Source organism: Salmo salar, chromosome ssa05 (assembly GCF_905237065.1).
Source record: "Salmo salar chromosome ssa05, Ssal_v3.1, whole genome shotgun sequence".
Classification (NCBI taxonomy): domain Eukaryota; kingdom Metazoa; phylum Chordata; class Actinopteri; order Salmoniformes; family Salmonidae; genus Salmo; species Salmo salar.
The window spans coordinates 84,824,633-84,851,493 of NC_059446.1; the positions used below are offsets into that span (position 1 = coordinate 84,824,633).

At 44.6% G+C, this 26,861-nt stretch overlaps 1 protein-coding gene across 1 annotated transcript in view; it reads right to left on the reverse strand.

Moving 5' to 3' along the window:
• LOC106598964 (pleckstrin homology domain-containing family G member 4B-like) overlaps positions 1–26,861 on the reverse strand; it is a 49,836-nt gene that overhangs the window by 21,598 nt on the left and 1,377 nt on the right. The window contains 11 exon segments of the mRNA XM_045717763.1: positions 11,655–11,782; positions 11,785–11,903; positions 12,928–13,752; positions 17,738–17,971; positions 18,755–18,921; positions 19,038–19,160; positions 19,449–19,587; positions 19,877–20,019; positions 21,425–21,581; positions 21,692–21,694; positions 26,645–26,738. Coding sequence (XP_045573719.1) covers positions 11,655–11,782; positions 11,785–11,903; positions 12,928–13,752; positions 17,738–17,971; positions 18,755–18,921; positions 19,038–19,160; positions 19,449–19,587; positions 19,877–20,019; positions 21,425–21,581; positions 21,692–21,694; positions 26,645–26,738 — 2,132 coding nt within the window.

Consider the following 26,861-nt stretch of genomic DNA (forward strand, 5'->3'; position numbering starts at 1 on the left):
TATTAAAAAGGGTGTTTGTGTTTTCTTAAGAAGGTTAGTGAACGACAGACAGTCCAATATGTAGATCACTCTGCTAGAACTAGGTCACTGGGTTTTAGTGTGTCAGTTCCCAGCCCCAGGGTGTGCGCTCTCTCTCTCTCTCTCTGTCTTTATCTTTATCTCTCTCTCTCTCTCTCTCTCTCTCTCTCTCTCTCTCTCTCTCGCTCTCGCTCTCTCTCTTTATCTTTCCATACCACTGACTTCCCTACAGGACCTGGACCAGAGATCTGATGAAAGGCCTCATTGACTGAAACATCACAATCGTTCAATCTTTTCAACCTAATATTTAATCAAATTATACGTTTTTTATATATGGAGAGAGTTGCACCTTACATTCATTTGCAGTAGTTTGGGACACATTGTTGGTGACTTCTTTAACGTACTTGTTTAATTCTCTCATAATAAAGGATATGGAATGTATCTGGTCTGACTGAGCTGATTGAGGGACATGTATATCAACCAGCCTGTCAGAGAGAGAGGTCATTGGGTCTCTCTGGTGTATTGTCTTGTATTGTGTTTCCAGCAGTGTGCTTGTTTCTAGCCTGAGGCTACAGGCTAAACTCTGTCCGTCTAGGACAGGGATGGGCAACTTTGATGGGGTGGGGACCACAACATATCTGATCATCATGAGGGGACACAGTTGCTCACAGTTTGCCATGGGGTGTCGAGAAATGTTGCTGTTTTAAAGCTAGTTTGCTACAATTCTACACATTTTGCAATGGGGTGTCGAGAAATGTTGCTGTTTTAAAGCTAGTTTGCTGCAATTCTACACATTTTGCCATGGGGTGTCGAGAAATGTTGCTGTTTTAGCAAGTAAGTACATTTCAACAGAACGATTTGATTAGTGTAATGTTAGCTAGCTACATAGTTGTCTTTGTATCAAAGATAAAGGTAAACGCAGCCACTGCTAGCTAGCCAACGCTACCAGCTAGCAGTACTGTATCATTTTTTGTCAATAAGATTTTTGCAACGTAAGCTTAACTTTCTGAGCTTTCGAGTTGTGTAGTCCACTTGTGTAGCTAGCAGGACTGACTTTGTGTTAGCTAGCCAACTTTTAATTACTTCTGCGTTATGAAAGGAACTAGACACGGACACGAATGATCCATTGGTAGTTTGTTGTAACCAAGTATTGGTGCTAACCGTGTGTTATTGGATGCTAGCATGCTAGTTAGCTATAGGATACGGTGCACTGGGTGGGTTTCACGGAAGAATACTGTACCAAGTTATCTAGCTGAATAAACTAAGTTTGAGCCTATTCCTGGAAACATTGAACCACTGTAGCTTACATCAATTATAATTTCTAAAGTGGAAGTTGGAAAAGTTATATTTGAGTGTTTCATTGAATGGTTAGTGAGGGAGGCCCTGCTCTCTCGCTTCCCCAGTTGTTTAGTTAATTTTCATTCCAATCTCCTTTGCATTAGCGTAGCCTCTCCTGTAGCCTGTCAACTATGTGTCTGTCTATCCCTGTTCTCTCCTCTCTGCACAGGCCACACAAACGCTTCACACCGCCACTCTAACCTGGTGGTCCCAGCGCGCACGACCCACGTGGAGTTCCAGGTCTCCGGCAGCCTCTGGAACTGCCGGTCTGCGGCCAACAAGGCAGAGTTCATCTCAGCCTATGCTACCCTCCAGTCCCTCGACTTCTTGGCACTGACGGAAACATGGATTACCACAGAAAACACTGCTACTCCTACTGCTCTCTCCTCGTCTGACCACGTGTTCTCGCATACCCCGAGAGCATCTGGTCAGCGGGGTGGTGGCACTGGAATCCTCATCTCTCCCAAGTGGACATTCTCTCTTTCTCCCCTGACCCATCTGTCTATCTCCTCCTTTGAATTCCATGCTGTCACAGTCACTAGCCCATTCAAGCTTAACATCCTTATCATTTATCGCCCTCCAGGTTCCCTTGGAGAGTTCATCAATGAGCTTGACGCCTTGATAAGTTCCTTTCCTGAGGATGGCTCACCCCTCACAATTCTGGGTGACTTTAACCTCCCTACGTCTACCTTTGACTCATTTCTCTCTGCCTCCTTCTTTCCACTCCACTCCTCTCCTCTTACCTCACCCTCTCACCGTCCCCCCTACTCACAAGGCAGGCAATACGCTTGACCTCATCTTTACTAGATGCTGTTCTTCTACTAATCTCACTGCAACTCCCCTCCAAGTCTCCGACCACTACATTGTATCCTTTTCCCTCTCGCTCTCCTCCAATCACTACTCACTCTGCCCCTACTCAGATGGTATTGCGCCGTCGCAACCTTCGCTCTCTCTCTCCTGCTACTCTCTCCTCTTCCATCCTATCATCTCTTCCTCTGCTCAATCCTTCTCCAACCAATCTCCTGATTCTGCCTCCTCAACCCTCCTCTCCTCCCTTTCTGCATCCCTTGACTCTCTATGTCCCCTATCCTCCCGGCCGGCTCGGTCCTCCCCTCCTGCTCCGTGGCTTGACGACTCACTGCGAGCTCACAGAACAGGGCTCCGGGTAGCCGAGCGGAAATGGAGGAAAACTAGCCTCCCTGCGGACCTGGCATCTTTTCACTCCCTCCTCTCTACATTTTCTTCCTCTGTTTCTGCTGCTAAAGCCACTTTCTATCACTCTAAATTCCAAGCATCTGCCTCTAACCCTAGGAAGCTCTTTTGCCACCTTCTCCCCCTCCTGAATCCTCCCCCCTCCTCCCTCTCTGCGGATGACTTCGTCAACCATTTTGAAAAGAAGGTTGACGACATCCGATCCTCATTTGTTAAGTCAAACGACACCGCTGGTCCTGCTCACATTGCCCTACCCTGTGCTTTGACCTCTTTCTCCCCTCTCTCTCCAGATGAAATCTTGCGACTTCTGACGGCCAGCCGCCCAACAACCTGCCCGCTTGACCCTATCCCCTCCTCTCTTCTCCAGACCATTTCCGGAGACCTTCTCCCTTACCTCACCTCGCTCATCAACTCATCCTTGACCGCTGGCTACATCCCTTCCGTCTTCAAGAGAGCGAGAGTTGCACCCCTTCTCAAAAAAACCTACACTCGATCCCTCCGATGTCAACAACTACAGACCAGTATCCCTTCTTTCTTTTCTCTCCAAAACTCTTGAGCGTGCCGTCCTTGGCCAGCTCTCTTGCTATCTCTCTCAGAATCACCTTCTTCATCCAAATCAGTCAGGTTTCAAGACTGGTCATTCAACTGAGACTGCTCTTCTCTGTGTCACGGAGGCTCTCCACACTGCTAAAGCTAACTCTCTCTCCTCTGCTCTCATCCTTCTAGACCTATCTGCTGCCTTTGATACTGTGAACCATCAGATCCTCCTGTCCACCCTCTCCGAGTTGGGCATCTACGGCGCGGCTCACTCTTGGATTGCGTCCTACCTGACAGGTCGCTCCTACCAGGTGGCGTGGCGAGAATCCGTCTCCGCACCACGTGCTCTCACCACTGGTGTCCCCCAGGGCTCAGTTCTAGGCCCTCTCCTATTCTCGCTATACACCAAGTCACTTGGCTCTGTCATATCCTCACATGGTCTCTCCTATCATTGCTACGCAGACGACACATAATTAATCTTCTCCTTTCCCCCTTCTGATAACCAGGTGGCGAATCGCATCTATGTCTGGCAGACATATCAGTGTGGATGACGGATCACCACCTCAAGCTGAACCTCGGCAAGACGCAGCTGCTCTTCCTCCCGGGAAGGACTGCCCATTCCATGATCTCGCCATCACAGTTGACAACTCCATTCTGTCCTCCTCCCAGAGTGCTAAGAGCTTTGGCGTGACCCTGGACAATACCCTGTAGTTCTCCGCTAACATCAAGGCGGTGACCCAATCGTGTAGGTTCATGCTCTACAACATTCGCAGAGTACGACACTGCCTTACACAGGAAGCGGCGCAGGTCCTAATCCAGGCACTTGTCATCTCCCGTCTGGATTACTGCAACTCGCTGTTGGCGGGGCTCCCCTGCCTGTGCCATTAAACCCCTACAACTCATCCAGAACGCCGCAGCCCGCCTGGTGTTCAACCTTCCCAAGTTCTCTCACGTCACCCCGCTCCTCCGCACACTCCACTGGCTTCCAGTTGAAGCTCGCATCTGCTACAAGACCATGGTGCTTGCCTACGGAGCTGTGAGGGGAACGGCACCTCCATACCTTCAGGCTCTGATCAGTCCCTACACCCAAAGAAGGGCACTGCGTTCATCCACCTCTGGCCTGCTCGCCTCCCTACCTCTGCGGAAGCACAGTTCCCGCTCAGCCCAGGCAAAACTGTTCGCTGCTCTGGCACCCCAATGGTGGAACAAGCTCCCTCACGACGCCAGGGCAGCGGAGTCAATCACCACCTTCCGGAGACACCTGAAACCCCACCTCTTTAAGGAATACCTGGGATAGGATAAAGTAATCCTTCTAACCCTCCCCCCACCTACCCTCCCCCCCAATTTTTTTTTATATAGATGTACTATTGTAAAGTGGTTGTTCCACTGGATATCATAAGGTGAATGCACCAATTTGTAAGTCGCTCTGGATAAGAGCGTCTGCTAAATGACGTAAATGTAAATGTAGTTTGCTGCAATTCTACACATTTTGCCATGGGGTGTCGAGAAATGTTGCTGTTTTAAAGCTAGTTTGCTGCAATTCTACACATTTTGCAGTTTTTAATATGATATCTGAGTGAGACTGACTAACAAAAATCAATGGGGCTCTAATTCGACATTGATTACTACACGTTTAGATAGCTGGCCATTAGACTAATTTACCAATCTAAAACCTGTTAGCTGACCTGGCTATTTGAGTGACTGTCAGTGACTGACATATCAAGAGAAAAACCGATGATCCACAGCCACATTGTATTATTACATTCTGAGGGGAAATTGATCCGAGGGCCCGTGGGCCGCCAGTTGCCCATCCCTGGTCTAGGAGGAACTGGGACTGCATCCCGAATGACACCCATTCCTTTTCGAGTGGACTACCAGGGCATATACGGCTCTGGTCAAAAGTAGTGCACTATATAGGTAATAGGGTGTCATTTGGGAGTCTCACTCTGTCTGGGTCCCAGTCCCCTGCAGCTTCCCAAATTCATCTCCATCTAAACAAAGTTCAAGTCAAATCAAAGTTTATTGATCGCCATACATAGATTTGCAGATGTTATTGCAGGTGCAACGAAATGCTTGTGTTTTCTAGCTCCAACAGTGCCCAGCAGTACAAAACGTTACCCTCATGTTGATGTTTGTGACCCTGGTAACAAACAAAAAAGTAGTGCACATATAGAGAATAGGGTGCCATTTGTGACTCATCTTAAGACTCAAGTGTCTGAGGAAGCAGCTGCTGATGGACAGGGGAGAGTGTCTGCCTGCCTGTCTGTCTGCCTGTCAGTCTGCCTCTCTCTCTGCCTGTCTGTCTACCTTTTGGTCTGTCTGCCTGTCTGTCAACATGACTCACGTGTCTGAGGAAGCAGCTGCTGATGGACAGGGGAGAGTGTCTGCCTGCCTGTCTGTCTGCGTGTCTGTCTACCTTTTTGTCTGTCTGCCTGTCTGTCAACATGACTCACGTGTCTGAGGAAACAGCTGCTGATGGACAGGGGAGAGTGTCTGCCTGCCTGTCTGTCTGCGTGTCTGTCTACCTTTTGTCTGTCTGCCTGTCTGTCAACATGACTCACGTGTCTGAGGAAACAGCTGCTGATGGACAGGGGAGAGTGTCTGCCTGCCTGTCTGTCTGCCTGTCTGTCAACATGACTCACGTGTCTGAGGAAACAGCTGCTGATGGACAGGGGAGAGTGTCTGCCTGCCTGTCTGTCTGCCTGTCTGTCAACATGACTCACGTGTCTGAGGAAACAGCTGCTGATGGACAGGGGAGAGTGTCTGTCTGCGTGTCTGTCAACATGACTCACGTGTCTGAGGAAACAGCTGCTGATGGACAGGGGAGAGTGTCTGCGTGTCTGTCAACATGACTCACGTGTCTGAGGAAACAGCTGCTGATGGACAGGGGAGAGTGTCTGCCTGCCTGTCTGTCTGCCTGTCTGTCAACATGACTCACGTGTCTGAGGAAACAGCTGCTGATGGACAGGGGAGAGTGTCTGTCTGCGTGTCTGTCAACATGACTCACGTGTCTGAGGAAACAGCTGCTGATGGACAGGGGAGAGTGTCTGCGTGTCTGTCAACATGACTCACGTGTCTGAGGAAACAGCTGCTGATGGACAGGGGAGAGTGTCTGCGTGTCTGTCAACATGACTCACGTGTCTGAGGAAACAGCTGCTGATGGACAGGGGAGAGTGTCTGTCTGCCTGTCTGTCAACATGACTCACGTGTCTGAGGAAACAGCTGCTGATGGACAGGGGAGAGTGTCTGTCTGCCTGTCTGTCAACATGACTCACGTGTCTGAGGAAACAGCTGCTGATGGACAGGGGAGAGTGTCTGTCTGCCTGTCTGTCAACATGACTCACGTGTCTGAGGAAACAGCTGCTGATGGACAGGGGAGAGTGTCTGTCTGCCTGTCTGTCAACATGACTCACGTGTCTGAGGAAACAGCTGCTGATGGACAGGGGAGAGTGTCTGCCTGCCTGTCTGTCAACATGACTCACGTGTCTGAGGAAACAGCTGCTGATGGACAGGGGAGAGTGTCTGTCTGCCTGTCTGTCAACATGACTCACGTGTCTGAGGAAACAGCTGCTGATGGACAGGGGAGAGTGTCTGCCTGTCTGTCAACATGACTCACGTGTCTGAGGAAACAGCTGCTGATGGACAGGGGAGAGTGTCTGCCTGCCTGTCTGTCAACATGACTCACGTGTCTGAGGAAACAGCTGCTGATGGACAGGGGAGAGTGTCTGTCTGTCTGTCAACATGACTCACGTGTCTGAGGAAACAGCTGCTGATGGACAGGGGAGAGTGTCTGCCTGCCTGTCTGTCAACATGACTCACGTGTCTGAGGAAACAGCTGCTGATGGACAGGGGAGAGTGTCTGCCTGTCTGTCAACATGACTCACGTGTCTGAGGAAACAGCTGCTGATGGACAGGGGAGAGTGTCTGTCTGCCTGTCTGTCAACATGACTCACGTGTCTGAGGAAACAGCTGCTGATGGACAGGGGAGAGTGTCTGCCTGTCTGTCAACATGACTCACGTGTCTGAGGAAACAGCTGCTGATGGACAGGGGAGAGTGTCTGCCTGTCTGTCAACATGACTCACGTGTCTGAGGAAACAGCTGCTGATGGACAGGGGAGAGTGTCTGCTTGCCTGTCTGTCAACATGACTCACGTGTCTGAGGAAACAGCTGCTGATGGACAGGGGAGAGTGTCTGCCTGTCTGTCAACATGACTCACGTGTCTGAGGAAACAGCTGCTGATGGACAGGGGAGAGTGTCTGCCTGTCTGTCAACATGACTCACGTGTCTGAGGAAACAGTTGCTGATGGACAGGGGAGAGTGTCTGCCTGTCTGTCAACATGACTCACGTGTCTGAGGAAACAGCTGCTGATGGACAGGGGAGAGTGTCTGCCTGTCTGTCAACATGACTCACGTGTCTGAGGAAACAGCTGCTGATGGACAGGGGAGAGTGTCTGCCTGTCTGTCAACATGACTCACGTGTCTGAGGAAACAGCTGCTGATGGACAGGGGAGAGTGTCTGCCTGCCTGTCTGTCAACATGACTCACGTGTCTGAGGAAACAGCTGCTGATGGACAGGGGAGAGTGTCTGCCTGCCTGTCTGTCAACATGACTCACGTGTCTGAGGAAACAGCTGCTGATGGACAGGGGAGAGTGTCTGCCTGCCTGTCTGTCAACATGACTCACGTGTCTGAGGAAACAGCTGCTGATGGACAGGGGAGAGTGTCTGCCTGTCTGTCAACATGACTCTCGTGTTCGAGGAAACAGCTGCTGATGGACAGGGGAGAGTGTCTGCCTGCCTGTCTGTCAACATGACTCACGTGTCTGAGGAAACAGCTGCTGATGGACAGGGGAGAGTGTCTGCCTGCCTGTCAACATGACTCACGTGTCTGAGGAAACAGCTGCTGATGGACAGGGGAGAGTGTCTGCCTGTCTGTCAACATGACTCACGTGTCTGAGGAAACAGCTGCTGATGGACAGGGGAGAGTGTCTGCCTGTCTGTCAACATGACTCACGTGTCTGAGGAAACAGCTGCTGATGGACAGGGGAGAGTGTCTGTCTGCCTGTCTGTCAACATGACTCACGTGTCTGAGGAAACAGCTGCTGATGGACAGGGGAGAGTGTCTGTCTGCCTGTCTGTCAACATGACTCACGTGTCTGAGGAAACAGCTGCTGATGGACAGGGGAGAGTGTCTGTCTGCCTGTCTGTCAACATGACTCACGTGTTCTGAGGAAACAGCTGCTGATGGACAGGGGAGAGTGTCTGTCTGCCTGTCTGTCAACATGACTCACGTGTCTGAGGAAACAGCTGCTGATGGACAGGGGAGAGTGTCTGCCTGTCTGTCAACATGACTCACGTGTCTGAGGAAACAGCTGCTGATGGACAGGGGAGAGTGTCTGCCTGTCTGTCAACATGACTCACGTGTCTGAGGAAACAGCTGCTGATGGACAGGGGAGAGTGTCTGCCTGCCTGTCTGTCAACATGACTCACGTGTCTGAGGAAACAGCTGCTGATGGACAGGGGAGAGTGTCTGCCTGCCTGTCTGTCAACATGACTCACGTGTCTGAGGAAACAGCTGCTGATGGACAGGGGAGAGTGTCTGCCTGTCTGTCAACATGACTCACGTGTCTGAGGAAACAGCTGCTGATGGACAGGGGAGAGTGTCTGTCTGCCTGTCTGTCAACATGACTCACGTGTCTGAGGAAACAGCTGCTGATGGACAGGGGAGAGTGTCTGTCTGCCTGTCTGTCAACATGACTCACGTGTCTGAGGAAACAGCTGCTGATGGACAGGGGAGAGTGTCTGTCTGCCTGTCTGTCAACATGACTCACGTGTCTGAGGAAACAGCTGCTGATGGACAGGGGAGAGTGTCTGTCTGCCTGTCTGTCAACATGACTCACGTGTCTGAGGAAACAGCTGCTGATGGACAGGGGAGAGTGTCTGTCTGCCTGTCTGTCAACATGACTCACGTGTCTGAGGAAACAGCTGCTGATGGACAGGGGAGAGTGTCTGCCTGCCTGTCTGTCAACATGACTCACGTGTCTGAGGAAACAGCTGCTGATGGACAGGGGAGAGTGTCTGCCTGCCTGTCTGTCAACATGACTCACGTGTCTGAGGAAACAGCTGCTGATGGACAGGGGAGAGTGTCTGCCTGTCTGTCAACATGACTCACGTGTCTGAGGAAACAGCTGCTGATGGACAGGGGAGAGTGTCTGCCTGTCTGTCAACATGACTCACGTGTCTGAGGAAACAGCTGCTGATGGACAGGGGAGAGTGTCTGCCTGTCTGTCAACATGACTCACGTGTCTGAGGAAACAGCTGCTGATGGACAGGGGAGAGTGTCTGCCTGTCTGTCAACATGACTCACGTGTCTGAGGAAACAGCTGCTGATGGACAGGCGAGAGTGTCTGCCTGTCTGTCAACATGACTCACGTGTCTGAGGAAACAGCTGCTGATGGACAGGGGAGAGTGTCTGCCTGTCTGTCAACATGACTCACGTGTCTGAGGAAACAGCTGCTGATGGACAGGGGAGAGTGTCTGCCTGTCTGTCAACATGACTCACGTGTCTGAGGAAACAGCTGCTGATGGACAGGGGAGAGTGTCTGCCTGTCTGTCAACATGACTCACGTGTCTGAGGAAACAGCTGCTGATGGACAGGGGAGAGTGTCTGTCTGTCTGTCAACATGACTCACGTGTCTGAGGAAACAGCTGCTGATGGACAGGGGAGAGTGTCTGCCTGTCTGTCAACATGACTCACGTGTCTGAGGAAACAGCTGCTGATGGACAGGGGAGAGTGTCTGCCTGTCTGTCAACATGACTCACGTGTCTGAGGAAACAGCTGCTGATGGACAGGGGAGAGTGTCTGCCTGTCTGTCAACATGACTCACGTGTCTGAGGAAACAGCTGCTGATGGACAGGGGAGAGTGTCTGTCTGCCTGTCTGTCAACATGACTCACGTGTCTGAGGAAACAGCTACTGATGGACAGGGGAGAGTGTCTGCCTGTCTGTCAACATGACTCACGTGTCTGAGGAAACAGCTGCTGATGGACAGGGGAGAGTGTCTGTCTGTCTGTCAACATGACTCACGTGTCTGAGGAAACAGCTGCTGATGGACAGGGGAGAGTGTCTGCCTGTCTGTCAACATGACTCACGTGTCTGAGGAAACAGCTGCTGATGGACAGGGGAGAGTGTCTGTCTGTCTGTCAACATGACTCACGTGTCTGAGGAAACAGCTGCTGATGGACAGGGGAGAGTGTCTGCCTGCCTGTCTGTCAACATGACTCACGTGTCCGAGGAAACAGCTGCTGATGGACAGGGGAGAGTGTCTGCCTGTCTGTCAACATGACTCACGTGTCTGAGGAAACAGCTGCTGATGGACAGGGGAGAGTGTCTGCCTGTCTGTCAACATGACTCACGTGTCTGAGGAAACAGCTGCTGATGGACAGGGGAGAGTGTCTGCCTGTCTGTCAACATGACTCACGTGTCTGAGGAAACAGCTGCTGATGGACAGGGGAGAGTGTCTGCCTGCCTGTCTGTCAACATGACTCACGTGTCTGAGGAAACAGCTGCTGATGGACAGGGGAGAGTGTCTGCCTGTCTGTCAACATGACTCACGTGTCTGAGGAAACAGCTGCTGATGGACAGGGGAGAGTGTCTGCCTGTCTGTCAACATGACTCACGTGTCTGAGGAAACAGCTGCTGATGGACAGGGGAGAGTGTCTGCCTGTCTGTCAACATGACTCACGTGTCTGAGGAAACAGCTGCTGATGGACAGGGGAGAGTGTCTGCCTGCCTGTCTGTCAACATGACTCACGTGTCTGAGGAAACAGCTGCTGATGGACAGGGGAGAGTGTCTGCCTGTCTGTCAACATGACTCACGTGTCTGAGGAAACAGCTGCTGATGGACAGGGGAGAGTGTCTGCCTGTCTGTCAACATGACTCACGTGTCTGAGGAAACAGCTGCTGATGGACAGGGGAGAGTGTCTGCCTGTCTGTCAACATGACTCACGTGTCTGAGGAAACAGCTGCTGATGGACAGGGGAGAGTGTCTGCCTGTCTGTCAACATGACTCACGTGTCTGAGGAAACAGCTGCTGATGGACAGGGGAGAGTGTCTGCCTGTCTGTCAACATGACTCACGTGTCTGAGGAAACAGCTGCTGATGGACAGGGGAGAGTGTCTGCCTGCCTGTCAACATGACTCACGTGTCTGAGGAAACAGCTGCTGATGGACAGGGGAGAGTGTCTGCCTGTCTGTCAACATGACTCACGTGTCTGAGGAAACAGCTGCTGATGGACAGGGGAGAGTGTCTGCCTGCCTGTCTGTCTGCGTGTCTGTCTACCTTTTTGTCTGTCTGCCTGTCTGTCAACATGACTCACGTGTCTGAGGAAACAGCTGCTGATGGACAGGGGAGAGTGTCTGCCTGTCTGTCAACATGACTCACGTGTCTGAGGAAACAGCTGCTGATGGACAGGGGAGAGTGTCTGCCTGCCTGTCTGTCTGCGTGTCTGTCTACCTTTTGTCGGTCTGCCTGTCTGTCAACATGACTCACGTGTCTGAGGAAACAGCTGCTGATGGACAGGGGAGAGTGGGCCGAGGCCTCCAGCTCTTTCAGGAAGTACTGGCAGTGGAAGTTACACAGTTTCTCCATGTTGCCAAAGATAATGCTGCGCTTCCCCAGAGGTCCTGAGGCAGGTCCAGACGCTCCATCTCTGGGAAGTAGTGCTCGATGACGTAGCTGAGGGAACGCACATACTCCCTCTCCGTGGAGATCATCTCAGCCATGATGTGCTGCACTTTACTGTTGAGGAGGGAAGAGACAGAGATCCTATCATTTACTGTTGAGGAGGGAAGAGACAGAGATCCTATCATTTACTGTTGAGGGAGGGAAGAGACAGAGATCCTATCATTTACTGTTGAGGAGGGAAGAGACAGAGATCCTATCATTTACTGTTGAGGAGGGAAGAGACAGAGATCCTATCATTTACTGTTGAGGAGGGAAGAGACAGAGATCCTATCATTTACTGTTGAGGAGGGAAGAGACAGAGATCCTATCATTTACTGTTGAGGAGGGAAGAGACAGAGATCCTATCATTTACTGTTGAGGAGGGAAGAGACAGAGATCTTATCATTTACTGTTGAGGAGGGAAGAGACAGAGATCCTATCATTTACTGTTGAGGAGGGAAGAGACAGAGATCCTATCATTTACTGTTGAGGAGGGAAGAGACAGAGATCCTATCATTTACTGTTGAGGAGGGAAGAGACAGAGATCCTATCATTTACTGTTGAGGAGGGAAGAGACAGAGATCCTATCATTTACTGTTGAGGAGGGAAGAGACAGAGATCCTGTCATTCAATGAATTCAAGTTTTCTGACCAAAATGGCAGATTTTTCATTCATGTTGCTTGGATGCCATGGCCACTCTAGTGTTCTATTTAATTATGTGGTAAGAGATAGTGGAGCCATGAAGCCATATGGGTCCTGGTCTAAAGTAGTGCACTATATAGGAAATAGGGTGCCATTTGGGACACAGACAGTATTATTTTGTTAATTTAGCTGACAGTGTGTCCTGTAGCATTGCGGGTAGGGCCAGTAACTGAAAGGTTGCTGGGTTGAATCCCCGAGCTGACAAGGTAAAAAATCAGTCGTTCTGCCCCTGAACAAGGCAGTTAACCCAGTGTTCCCCGAAGACGTGGATGTTGATTAAGGCAGCCCTCCACACCTCTCTGATTCAGAGGGGTTGGGTTAAATGTAGAAGACACATTTCAGTTGAAGGCATTTAGTTGTACATCTGACTAGGTCTCCCTCTTTCCCTTTCCCTCACCTGCTATGCTTCTTTCCATCTCCCTCTGGGTGTCTGGTGGGGGAGGACATGCTGCGGCTGCGTCCCAGCGCCGGGCTCACCACGTCAGGCCTCTGCAGCTTCTTCTCCACCGACACGTTGTTGGCCACCTCCAGCCCCTTGATGTACACCCCCGTGTAACCATGCAGGTGGCTGGTGTCAACGTGGCCACCGCCACCGTCCTGCGCTGCCGGCAGCTCATAGCTCAGCGTCTTCTTCATGATCTTCTTGAGCGGCTGTTTGCGGTGCTGGTGGTGCTGGTGGTGATGGTGGAGATGGTGGAGTGGCGTCCCAGACGACGAATAGACAGGCTCCGAGTGGCAGGAGGCGGCCCCCAGGGAGTCGATGGTGCAGTCGCTGTCCGTGTCGTCGAACAGAGAGGGGCTCTGCCGCAGCTTGAGGAGGAGGGGGTCTCCCTCTGGGGCGGGGGGGAAGGGGAAGAGGGAGGAGGAGGTGAAGGAGCAGGAGGAGGGGCTCTTGTTGTTGTTGGAGGAGAAGTGCCCTGTGGAGTGAGGCTTGGTTTCTTCCTCCAGAGACGACACTATGATCCTTGACCCCAGAGTGGGCAACTCAGGTAAAACAAGATCCCCTGCCGCAGCCCCATGCTGCTCCGTGTGAGTGCAGCCCCCCTGTCTGTCTGCAGTCTCTGACGGGTCTTTGGTTAGATTTCTGGCTGCAGAGTCAGAGGCTGCAGAGTCAGAGGCTGCAGTAGCTGCTGCTGTGGCCTGGACCAGGGTTTCCTCCAGCTGGTTCTTGGTCTGTTGACACTTGGTCCACAGGACGTTCCACTGATGGGTCTGCCGGGGGCTGGCCAGAGGGAGAGAGACAAGGTCAGTGGAAAAAAACGGCTGTAGTGTGAAGTTGCCCCAAGACACTCATCTGGGGTAAGTTTTTCATTTCCCCCACTAATGGTGAAGGTTAGGATTGAGGGAGGTGAAGCTGATCCTAGATCTGTACTTAGGGGAAACTGCACCCCAAAGTGAAAAAAGCCCCTAAATGATTTATTTATTATTTGAAATAAAAACAACTAACAAACAAATAATACTTAGTAGCAAAAAGAATATGGCAACTACAGTCTAATAATAATAACTATGACATAATAATATGGTAATAATATTAACTATGACATAATAATAATAATAATATGGCAACTACAGTCTAATAATAATAACTATGACATAATAATAATAATAATAATAACTATGACATAATAATAATAATAATAACTATGACATAATAATAATAATAATATGGCAACTACAGTCTAATAATAATAACTATGACATAATAATAATAATAATATGGCAACTACAGTCTAATAATATTAACTATGACATAATAATACTAATAATAACTATGACATAATAATAATATGGTAACTACTGTCTAATAATAATAACTATGACATAATAATACTAATAATAACTATGACATAATAATACTAATAATAACTATGACATAATAATAATAATAATAATATGGTAACTACAGTCTAATAATAATAACTATGACATAATAATAATAATAATAATATGGTAACTACAGTCTAATAATAATAACTATGACATAATAATACTAATAATAACTATGACATAATAATAATAATAATATGGCAACTACAGTCTAATAATAATAACTATGATATAATAATACTAATAATAACTATGACATAATAATAATAATAATATGGTAACTACTGTCTAATAATAATAACTATGACATAATAATAATAATAATAACTATGACAATAATAATAATAATAATATGGTAACTACAGTCTAATAATAATAACTATGACATAATAATACTAATAATAACTATGACATAATAATAATATGGTAACTATTGTTTAATAATAATAACTATGACATAATGATAATAATAATATGGTAACTACAGTCTAATAATAATAACTATGACATAATAATAATAATAATAACTATGACAATAATAATAATATGGTAACTATTGTTTAATAATAATAACTATGACATAATAATAATATGGTAACTACTGTTTAATAATAATAACTATGACAATAATAATAATATGGTAACTATTGTCTAATAATAATAACTATGACATAATAATAATATGGTAACTACTGTTTAATAATAATAACTATGACATAATAATAATATGGTAACTATTGTTTAATAATAATAACTATGATATAATAATAATAACTACGACATAATAATAAAAATAATAACTATGACAATAATAATATGGTAACTATTGTTTAATAATAATAACTATGATATAATAATAATAACTACGACATAATAATAAAAATAATAACTATGACATAATAATATGGTAACTATTGTTTAATAATAATAACTATGATATAATAATAATAATAATAACTATGACATAATAATACAAATAATAACTATGACTAAATAATAATAATATGGTAACTACTGTCTAATAATAATAACTATGACATAATAATACTAATAATAACTATGACATAATAATAATAATAATAATATGGCAACTACTGTCTAACAATAATAACTATGACATAATAATAATATGGTAACTACTGTTTAATAATAATAACTATGATATAATAATAATAACTACGACATAATAATAAAAATAATAACTATGACAATAATAATATGGTAACTATTGTTTAATAATAATAACTATGACATAATAATAATAATAATAACTATGACATAATAATACAAATAATAACTATGACAAATAATAATAATATGGTAACTACTGTCTAATAATAATAACTATGACATAATAATAATATGGTAACTACTGTTTAATAATAATAACTATGACATAATAATAATATGGTAACTACTGTTTAATAATAATAACTATGACATAATAATAATAATAATAACTATGACATAATAATAATATGGTAACTACTGTCTAATAATAATAACTATGATATAATAATACATAATAATAACTATGACATAATAATAATATGGTAACTACAGTCTAATAATATTAACTATGACATAATAATAATAATAATAACTATGACAAATAATAATAATAATATGGCAACTACAGTCTAATAATAATAACTATGACATAATAATAATATGGTAACTACTGTTTAATAATAATAACTATGACATAATAATAATAATAATAACTATGACATAATAATAATATGGTAACTACTGTTTAATAATAATAACTATGACATAATAATAATAATAATAACTATGACAAAATAATAATAATATGGTAACTACAGTCTAATAATAATAACTATGACATAATAATTAATAATAATAACTATGACATAATAATAATAATAATAACTATGACAAAATAATAATAATATGGTAACTATTGTCTAATAATAATAACTATGACATAATAATAACACAATAATAATAACTATGACATAATAATAATATGGTAACTATTGTCTAATAATAATAACTATGACATAATAATAATAATAATAACTATGACATAATAATAATATGGTAACTACTGTCTAATAATAATAACTATGACATAATAATAAACCTAATAATAACTATGACATAATAATAAAATACAATAATAATAATATGGTAACTACTGTCTAATAATAATAACTATGACATAATAATAATAATAATAACTATGACATAATAATAATAATAATATGGTAACTACTGTCTAATAAAATAATAATAATAACTATGACATAATAATAATATGGTAACTACTGTCTAATAATAATAACTATGACATAATAATAATAATAATAACTATGACATAATAATAATATGGTAACTACTGTCTAACAATAATAACTATGACATAATAGCTCCTTGTCAATCTTCCACAATAGGAGACCGCCTAATCCTGCCTAATGAGCGGGCCGGCCGTGGTCCAAGAAGTTTTGATTTGTGTCCTGTGAAAACACATTGTTTTCTATTCCTAAAATAGCAATGGCAGGTGGAATCCCAAAAAGACAAAAAGGCGGCCAATATGATGCAGAAAACTTAAGTTAAACTTTCACAAAGAAATGAACAAAAATATAGCGATACTATTAGGATGTAGGATCTTATTTGGATCTGCATTAGCTGTTGCTGAAGCTAGTTTACTCTTTCCTTTCCTATACTACCCTATCCTACCTTTTCCTATCCTACCCCATCCTACCCTATCCTACCCCATCCAACCCTACCCTATCCTACCCCATCCTACTCTTTCCTATCTTATCCTACTCTTTTCTTTCCTATTCTACCCCACCCTACCCTACCCTATCCCATCCTACCCTATCCCATCCTACTCTTTCCTATCCTACCCTATTCACCCCACCCTATCCTATCCTACTCTTTCCTATCCTATCCTATCTTACTCTTTCCTATCTTACCCCATCCTACTCTTTCCTATCCTACACTTTTCTATCCTACCCTATCATAATAATTCCTATCCTACCGTAGCCTACTCTTTCCTATCCTATCCTACTCTTTCCTACCCTACTCTTTCCTATCCTATCCTGTACTACCCCACCCTATCCTACCCTATCCTACCCGATCATACTCTTTCCTATCCTACCCCATCCTGCTCTTTCCTATCCTACCCTACCCCACCCTATCCTACCCCATCCTACTCTTTCCTATCCTACCCCATCCTGCTCTTTCCTATCCTACACTACTCCACCCCTATCCTACCCCATTCTACTCTTTCCTATCATCCCCTATCCTATTCTACTCTTTCCTATCCTACCCTACCCTATCCTATCCTACCCTACCCTACCTTACCCCACCCCATCCTTCCCCAGCCTATCTTACAGCAGGTGGTATACCTGTCCAAGGACAGGACCATATCATTGAGGGGGCTGAAGTTGTCCAGGGAGAACGTAGAGGCCTCCATCTGATAGTCCTGGAGGATCTCAAGTACTGCAGAAGGGAGGCTCACACCACTGCTGTCCAGGTTCAGCTGCCTGAAGTAGTCCTGGCAGTGCTCCATCCACTGGTTAGCCTGCAGGACAGGACGGATAGCACGTAAAAATACAATTACAACAGACACTGAGTGGACAAAACATTAAGAACACCGGCTCTTTCAATGACACAGACTGACCAGGTGAATCCAGGTGAAAGCTAAGATCCCTTATTGATGTCACTTGTTAAATCCACTTCAACCAGTGTAGATGAAGGGGAGGAGACAGGTTAAAGAAGGATTTTTAAGCCTTGAGACAATTAAGACATGGATTGTGTATGTGTGCCATTCAGAGGGTGAATGGGCAAGACAAAGATTTAAGTTCCTTAGAATGGGGTATGGTAGTAGGTGCCAGGCGCACCGCTTTATGTCATGAACTGTAACGCTGCTGGGTTTTTCACACTCAACAGATTCCAGTGTATCAAGAAGGATTCACCACCCAAAGGACATTCAGCCAACTTGACACAACTGTGGGAAGCATTGGAGTCAACATGGGCCAGCATCCCTGTGGAAAGCTTTCAATGCCTTGTAGAGTCCATGTCCTGATGAATTGAGGCTGTTCTGAGGGCAAAAGGGGGTGCAACTCAATATTAGTAAGGTGTTCTTAATGTTTTGTACTCTCAGTGTATATGATTGATATAATGTTTAAAATCTGTATCTATTGTATCTATCAAAAGGTCAAGGTTCAAACACAGCATCATAGTAAGGAGGATCAACCCTTACAGTATTCTGTGTCACAAATGGCTCCCTATTCCCTTTTTTACCAGGATTCATAGTGCCATTTGGGATGCAGCCCAAGACATCTCATCACATACTTTTTCCTCAACCTCTCTTGCTTGAGAAATAAACGAAGAATCAGAAATGATCCTGGGTCTGTCTTTACCGAGCACGTAGAACTCGTAGAGGTTGGTGAGGATGTCTAGCTGGTTCTTCCTCCTCTCCACTCTGCCCAGGATGGATCCCAGGTGCTGTTTGAAGTCCAGCAAGGCCGAGCTGGGGGAGAGACTCCCCTGACTGCCTGACCAGCAGTAAACCCTGCTTCTGCTGCTGCTGTACGTGGACAGAGAGGAGAGGATCATGGGAAATTCAGTTTATAAGAGTCTTAGAAGCAGTTTTCAAAGCAGAAAACAACAAGTCAGGAAGAAATGTACAATGTTGAAACTTACAACTGACTCTTCAAAGAACTGTTCCAAACTCTGCCTCATGTCTTTGACCGTAGCCAGAGAGAGATGGAGAGAGTCCAGGGGAGTGAGGTGCTTCTCTCCTTCCACACTGAACCATACTTTGATCTGGAGAGAGAGACAGAATGAGATGGGATGTAGGCTTTTATTTAATACGCTAACATCCAATACTTCAGAATCAGGGCCACTGTAGCTCATATTATGACATTACTAGCAGCTTATTAGTCATTAGTAGATCAAGTTAGAAATTACTTTAACATACTGTATGTAAGCACAATCACAACACCAGAATGAAATGTCAAAAGACAAGCCATCTGTCTGACTGAAGTGAAATCACAACGACAGAATGAAATGCCAAAAGACAAGCCATCTGACTGACTGACGTGAAAATCCCACCTGCTCTGTCTGTTCCTCAAACCCGCGGACCTCCAGCAGACTCTCCAGCTGTTTCAGGGACTTGTTGGAGAGGATCACCAGTTTATGGACCTCCTCATCCACCTGGTTATAAAGGACATTCACCATGTCCACTGAATCCCTGGATGGACAACAAGGACAACAGTAGGTTGGCAACAAATGGTGATGGGTAATAGATTTATCATCAGTGACCATAGCTATATGCTTGTGTTGAGTGTTATGCATGCACCACTGTCTGAATGCTTTATAAAGGTGTTAAACATCATCTCTACAGAGATTTAATGCATCCAACACTCTGATCTTTGGATTGAACTCAGATGTGTCTCAAATGGCACACTCTTCCCTATATAGTTCGCACTACATTTGATCCAATAGTAAGTTCTGGTTATGCAGACCCCTCCCAGCAGTACCTGTAGTTGTCATTCTCACAGGCCTCGTCCTTCCTGATACGGGCCAGGACTGTTCCTCCCTCCAGTCTCAGTCTGTTCAGACAGGTGTCCTCCAACACACACTTCATCAGGAGACCTCTGCTGCTCCAACACCTAGATACCTCCTGAACCAGACACACACACACACACACACAAAAAAATTCATCAGAGACCTCTGCTGCTCCAACACCTCAGATACCTCCTGAACCAGCACACACACACACACACACACACTCATCAGAGACCTCTGCTGCTCCAACACCTCAGATACCTCCTGGAACCAGACACACACACACACACACACACACACAGACACACACAGACACACACAGACACAGAACACACAGACACAGAACACACACAGACACACACACACACACACACACACACACACACACACACACACACACACACACACACACACACACACACACACACACACACACACACACACACACACACACAGACCTTAGTGCTCTCCAGGTTGCTGCTGCTGCTCAATGTAGAGATAGAAGACTGGGGGGAGGAGAGAGCCACGCTGCAACTGCTGGCAAACGGCTCAATCTTTCTGACAGACGGGATGAAGAGAGAGAGAGAGAGAGAGAGAGAATGAGAGAGAGAGAGAATGAGAGAGAGAGAGAGAGAGAGAGAGAGAGAGAGAGAGAGAGAGAGAGAGAGAGAGAGAGAGAGAGAGAGAGAGAGAGAGAGAGAGAGAGAGAGAGAGAGAGAGAAAGAGAGAGAGAGAGAGAGAGAGAGAGAGAAAGAGAGAGAGAGAGAGAGAAGGAGAGAGAGAAGAGAGAGAGAGAGAGAGAGAGAAGAGAGAGAGAAAGAGAGAGAGAGAGAGAGAGAGAGAGAGAGAGAGAGAGAGAGAAGAGAGAGAGAGAGAGAGAGAGAGAGAGAGAGAGAGAGAGAGAGAGAATGAGAGAGAGAGAGAGAGAAGAGAGAGAGAGAGAGAGAGAGAGAGAGAGAGAGAGAGAGAGAGAGAATGAGAGAGAGAGAGAGCGAGAGAGAGAGAGAGAACGAGAGAGAGTGAGAGAGATGAGAGAGAGGAAGAGAGCGAGAGAGAGAGAGAGAGAGAGAGAGAGAGAGAGAGAGGAGAGAGAGAGAGAGAGAGAGAGAGAGAGAGAGAGAGAAGAGAGAGAGAGAGAGAGAGACAGAGAGATGTTACAGACAGAGTTGAGATCAGGGAATACCAGACCATTTAAGTGATAATGCCCTTGAAGCCAGAGTTTGGAGGATATATTGTGCAGGTGGTGTTAGTCTCGGGCCTAACAACACCTGTGGATTGACAGTCAGATGAAACAGAGTAAATAGACATTTTAAAGTCATAGATTAAGCCGGTGGTAACTTGTGGAATAGACACCGGCTGGAATGCGGTTTTAACCAATCAGCATCCACGATTAGACCATGTATGAAGTGCACTACATTTGACCAGACACCTATGGGCCTGTCAAGAAGTCACACAAGCTAATAGGGTGCCATTTGAGACAACTGTAACGTGGTGATGTGATTCCTACCTGCTGAAGCGACCCAGTGGTTGTGGTCGTAGGGGAACGTTCCGTCCAGGTCTCTAGTGAGCTGACTGGAGTCTATGTGCTTCAACAGAGCCTTCAGGGATGTCAGGATCTCCGTCTGCATGGGGACAGAGGGACACACACTCACTGTAACTCCCCACCAGGGTCGGGGCCTGTGGGAAGCAGGGTTGGAGTCAATTCCATTTAAATGATTCAGGAAGTAAACAAATATTCAAATAATATAATGCTTTTCAATAAGGAAACTAAAGCTCCCACATCATACCTTCTACAGATAAAAAAGAGAAAATATAATCAAAAAAAAAAGACATCCGTACTCTGAAGTAAGGGGTTATTTGTTATTGTAGTTTGGTAGACGTGGCAGAGGGTATTTGTTTATGTGTTTATGTAGAGGGGTGTTTGTTTAGAGTATTTGGGGGGGTTGCATGTTTGGATTCTAGGATCTATTATGTTGTGTATTTCTTTGTGTTGGCCTGGTATGGCTCAATCAGGAAACAGCTGAGGTGGCGTGTTTCGAGTCTGGCACATCCAAAGCCAGCACCACGACCAGGCCTCCAGTACGTCAGCCCAGTCAGTAGCCTTCCCCGCGCCCCGCACCCAGCCCTGAGGTGCGTGTTATCCAAAGCAGGATGTGCAACTTTTGTGTTCTAATAAAAGTTAAGATGAGCACTCAACCCGTGATTTTGGTCACTAACCACGACTGTTACACATCCACTATATAATATAAAATGACAGGTAACCTTGATGATGGAAGTAAAGAAATGTAACTAAGAAAAATATCATGAGAGACAGAATGATCTGTAATACATATCGCTTTTGCAGGTTTCATCAAGGACAACTAACCAATCACATCCTTTTTATCCGGTCATGTAGTTTCAATAGGAACAGACACTGCTCTTGAACTTTACTGTAGAAACCATGAGAATCCAGAGATAATCACTTAACTGATGTTGGAATCCCAAACTGAAGATGTGCCTGGCTGTGTGATGGATGTTGTGGGTGATTTCAGTATGTTTTTCAGTGGGACAGACGTGTGTGTGTGTGTGGGTGTGTGGGGGGGGGGGGGGGTGGGGGGGGTGGGGGGGGGGGGGGGGTGTGTGTGACAGTCAGAAGTAGGTAGGTAGAGATGAAGAGATGATTACATTTTCACAGTCAGACATGCAGCTTCAGCAAACAAAACAGATACCCCAGTCAACAACACACCATGACCCGAAGTACACGCTAAACACAAAAAGAACAAGGACAAAGACAGAAGCACAACAAACAACAGCCGGATTGAATAGAAGAGAATGTGTGGTACCGCGTGTGGAAAATGTTGGGATTCTGCTGCAGTGGGAATGTAAGAAATACTCCCAAGATATGTGATTTGAAGTCTTGATTTAGACAAGAAACACAATGCAAAATCACAGCAAATGAAATATTATTTAATATTTTACTGCACAGTAGTAATGTTCTTTCAGGCTTGATAGTTGTCTCCTTGTCCACAAGGAGCAGGACGGAGTAAAGTGCATTTGGTAAGAAAGCCTGGGGAAAAGAACACAAAATGTAGATTAAGAGGGGGGCTAGATGAAAAAACACACAAAGATATCATTATAAAATCAGAACTCTTCATGTGGCTGTTGTGTGCAGGTAGATGTGGTGGACCTGTACATGTGTGTATTGGTGTGTGTGTTACATTTATAAAATCACGTGAAAAAAACAAGTGTTTTCAGAATGCACATGTGAACAAATCACATGTGAACAAATCAAACAAACAGAAAAAACGTTTTAACCTTTTCAAAACTTTCACCATTCCATCTACATCAGGGATGTAGAGGATGAATGAATGTGCAAAACCTGCAACTGGGAAAAGAGTAAACAAAGGCCAGGGTAAATAAGGAAAGGCCAGGGTAACATAAGGAAGGCAGGGTAACATAAGGAAAGGCCAGGGTAACATAAGGAAAGGCCAGGGTAACATAAGGAAAGGCAGGGTAAAATAAGGAAAGGCCAGGGTAAAATAAGGAAAGGCCAGGGTTAACATAAGGAAAGGCCAGGTTAAAATAAGGAAAGGCCAGGGTAACATAAGAAAAGGCCAGGTTAAAATAAGGAAAGGCCAAGGGTAACATAAGGAAAGACCAGGGTAACATAAGGAAAGGCCAGGGTAAAATAAGGAAAGGCCAGGGGTAACATAAGGAAAGGCCAGGGAAAATAAGGAAAGGCCAGGGTAACATAAGGAAAGGCCAGGGTAACATAAGGAAAGGCCAGGGTAAAATAAGGAAAGGCCAGGGTAAAATAAGGAAAGGCCAGGGCAACATAAGGAAAAGGCCAGGGTAAAATAAGGAAAGGCCAGGGTAACATAAGGGAAGGCCAGGTTAAAATAAGGAAAGGCCAGGGAACATAAGGAAAGAGAGGGAACATTGCAGGAAAGAGGGAGACGTTTTTTGAATTGCATTATCATAACAAATGTTTCACTGAAAAAATGTTTGCATTCATTTACAATTAATTTGCTCTCAGGGTAACATATTAAGTAACAATATTAAAGGGGCTTTTGATTGGGTTTTGCCATCAATACCTTGGGGGCTTTTGTTTTGCCATCAATACCTTGGGGCTTTTGTTTTGCCATCAATACCTTGGGGCTTTTGTCAGGTGTTTTGCCATCAATACCTTGGGGCTTTGTTTTGCCATCAATACCTTGGGGCTTTTGTTTTGCCATCAATACCTTGGGGCTTTGTTTTGCCATCAATACCTTGGGGCTTTTGTTTTGCCATCAATACCTTGGGGGCTTTTGTTTTGTTTTCAATATCATTATTTTTGTTTGGAATACTAATAATTCTGATGTCAACTCAGAGGTTTTGATGATATTAATGTCTGAAAAGTAACTCTCTCACTAGGGTAGTGCACCACATAACAACACTAGAACTCTATGAAAGGTGCTTAAAGCGGCCATCTTTAATTTAAACACTAACAGTGTTCTCAACCCGACACAGTAAAAAGTTGAGGGATGGGTCTGGAGAAATGCAACCACTCTCCAATCCATAGACTATGCTATGGATGCAAGGACTGACCGTCCATGATGTCACATAGTAGTAACCATGTTTAGAGGCTATACAATGTTTGTTTACATTTACTTTGTTTACAAACATTGGCACTTCTTGCATGTGAAACCGCAAATTTGACAAGTGCTTTTTGGCAAGGGAGTGTGTGCATGTCTGTGTGTGTGTGTGTGAACAGACAAGTAAGAACAGGTCCTCCCCCACTAGCCCTGAGGCCCAGCCTTTCTGCCAGTGAAAGTGATGGACCAAGTCACTACACAGAAATCAAAGTACCTCTCCAGAAATCCAATCTTCTCTAGACCAAGAAAGGGATGGAAAAACAATAGTAAAGAAGATATATGTACTGTGCTCCTAAGAGTACTATACTATACCATTACTATAGTACTATACCAGAACATTACTATATTTTATTCTAGAACATTACTATAGTATTATTCTAGAACATTACTAAAGTAATATACTAGAACATTACCACAGTACTATACTAGAACATCACTACAGTACTACACCAGAGCAATTACTATAGTACTATACTAGAACACTAGTAGAGTACTATACTAGAAGCTATGCTATAGTACTATACTAGAACATTACTACAGTAAGCTATACCAGAACATTACTATAGTATTATTCTTAGACCATTAGCTAAAGTACTATACTAGAACATTACCACAGTACTATACTAGAACACACTATAGTACTATATTAGAACATTAGTATAAGTACTATATAGAACATTACTACAGTACTATGCAAGAACATTACTACAGTACTATACTAGATCATTACCACAGTACTATACTAGAACATTACTATAGTACTATATTAGAACATTGGTATAGTACTAGTACTAGAACATTACTATAGTACTATATTAGGAACATTAGTATAGTACTATACTAAATATCACTATAGTACTATACTATAACATTACTATAGTACTATAACATTACTAACAGTACTATTACTATAGCATTAGTATAGTACTATACTAGAAACATTGCTATAGTACTATACTAGGAACATTAATACAGTACTAATGCCAGAACATTACTAAAGTACTATACTAGAACATTACTACAGTACTATGCAAGAACATTACTACAGTACTATACTAGATCATTACCACAGTAATATACTAGAACATTACACAGTACTATGCTAGATCATTACCGCAGTACTATACTAGAACATTACTATAGTACTATATTAGAACATTAGTATAGTACTATACTAGAAACATTACTATAGTACTATATTAGAACATATAGTATGTACTTATACCAGAACATCACTACAGTAATATACTATACCATTACTACAGTAATAAACTATAACATTACTGCAGTACTATACTATAACATTACTATTGTACTATACTAGAGTGTAGTGACAGTGAAAGACCATTCTTAACACCATGAAAACATTGAGTTAAGAATCAGGGAGGATATAAGAACAGAAATGATAGATAGTTCATGTGGGAGTGGTTCTGATGACATGTTATTTTCTGTTGAAAGCTCATACCTGGAGTTCAGGAAGAGATGATTGAGTCCCAAAATAGTATGTTAATCCCTATTATAGGGGCACTACTTTTGACCAGGAGCCCTATGGGTCCTACGAGTTCCACTACACTGTATATGGAATAGGGTTCCATTCGGGAGCAGACAATATTATTGTCATTAGAAAGCTCTCACCTGGAGTTCAGACAGAGAGCGAGAACAGAGCAGGACTGGGGCTGTCTCCTGGTGTCCACTAGCAATCGTAAGGCCTTGGTCCCGCCTCTCGCTCCTGAAACCAGAAACTAAACCCATCAGGGTGATCTTTGAATGGTTAGTCCTTGCATCATCCCTCCTCTCCCCTGTAACTATTCCACAGGTTGTTGCAGTAAATCAGAATGTTCTCAGTTAAATGACCTGGTAAAATAAGGGTTAAATAAAATATATATATATATATATATATAGCCCCTGTTGATGAGAGTGTTGGCATTTCTCCAGACCCATTTCTCAGCTGTATTCAAAAAGTGTTGGGGTGCCTGGTTTGTTATTTTGTTTGAATCCCAGAAATGCCCCTTCAGAAAACCACAATAACTAAAGCCTGGATGGGATTTACAGCAGATGAAACCTGAGTTGCGGCTGACTGGTTGACGACTGACCGGAAGCGTTGAATAGTAGGTAACCCAGTGAGACAGGTGAGGTCTTTGGCCGTTGCAGCTCTCCCCGGAGCCCACACCCTCCCCGTGCACACATGCAGCACCGTCGCCCGCCGGAGGTCTCAAGTTACCTGGAAGAGAGAGGGGGGTCAGTGTCACTCATACTCAAGTAGGCATTATGAGTGCTTCCCAAATGGTACCCTATTCTCTATATAAAAGTAGTGTACTACATTTTGACTAAAGTCTTATGGGTC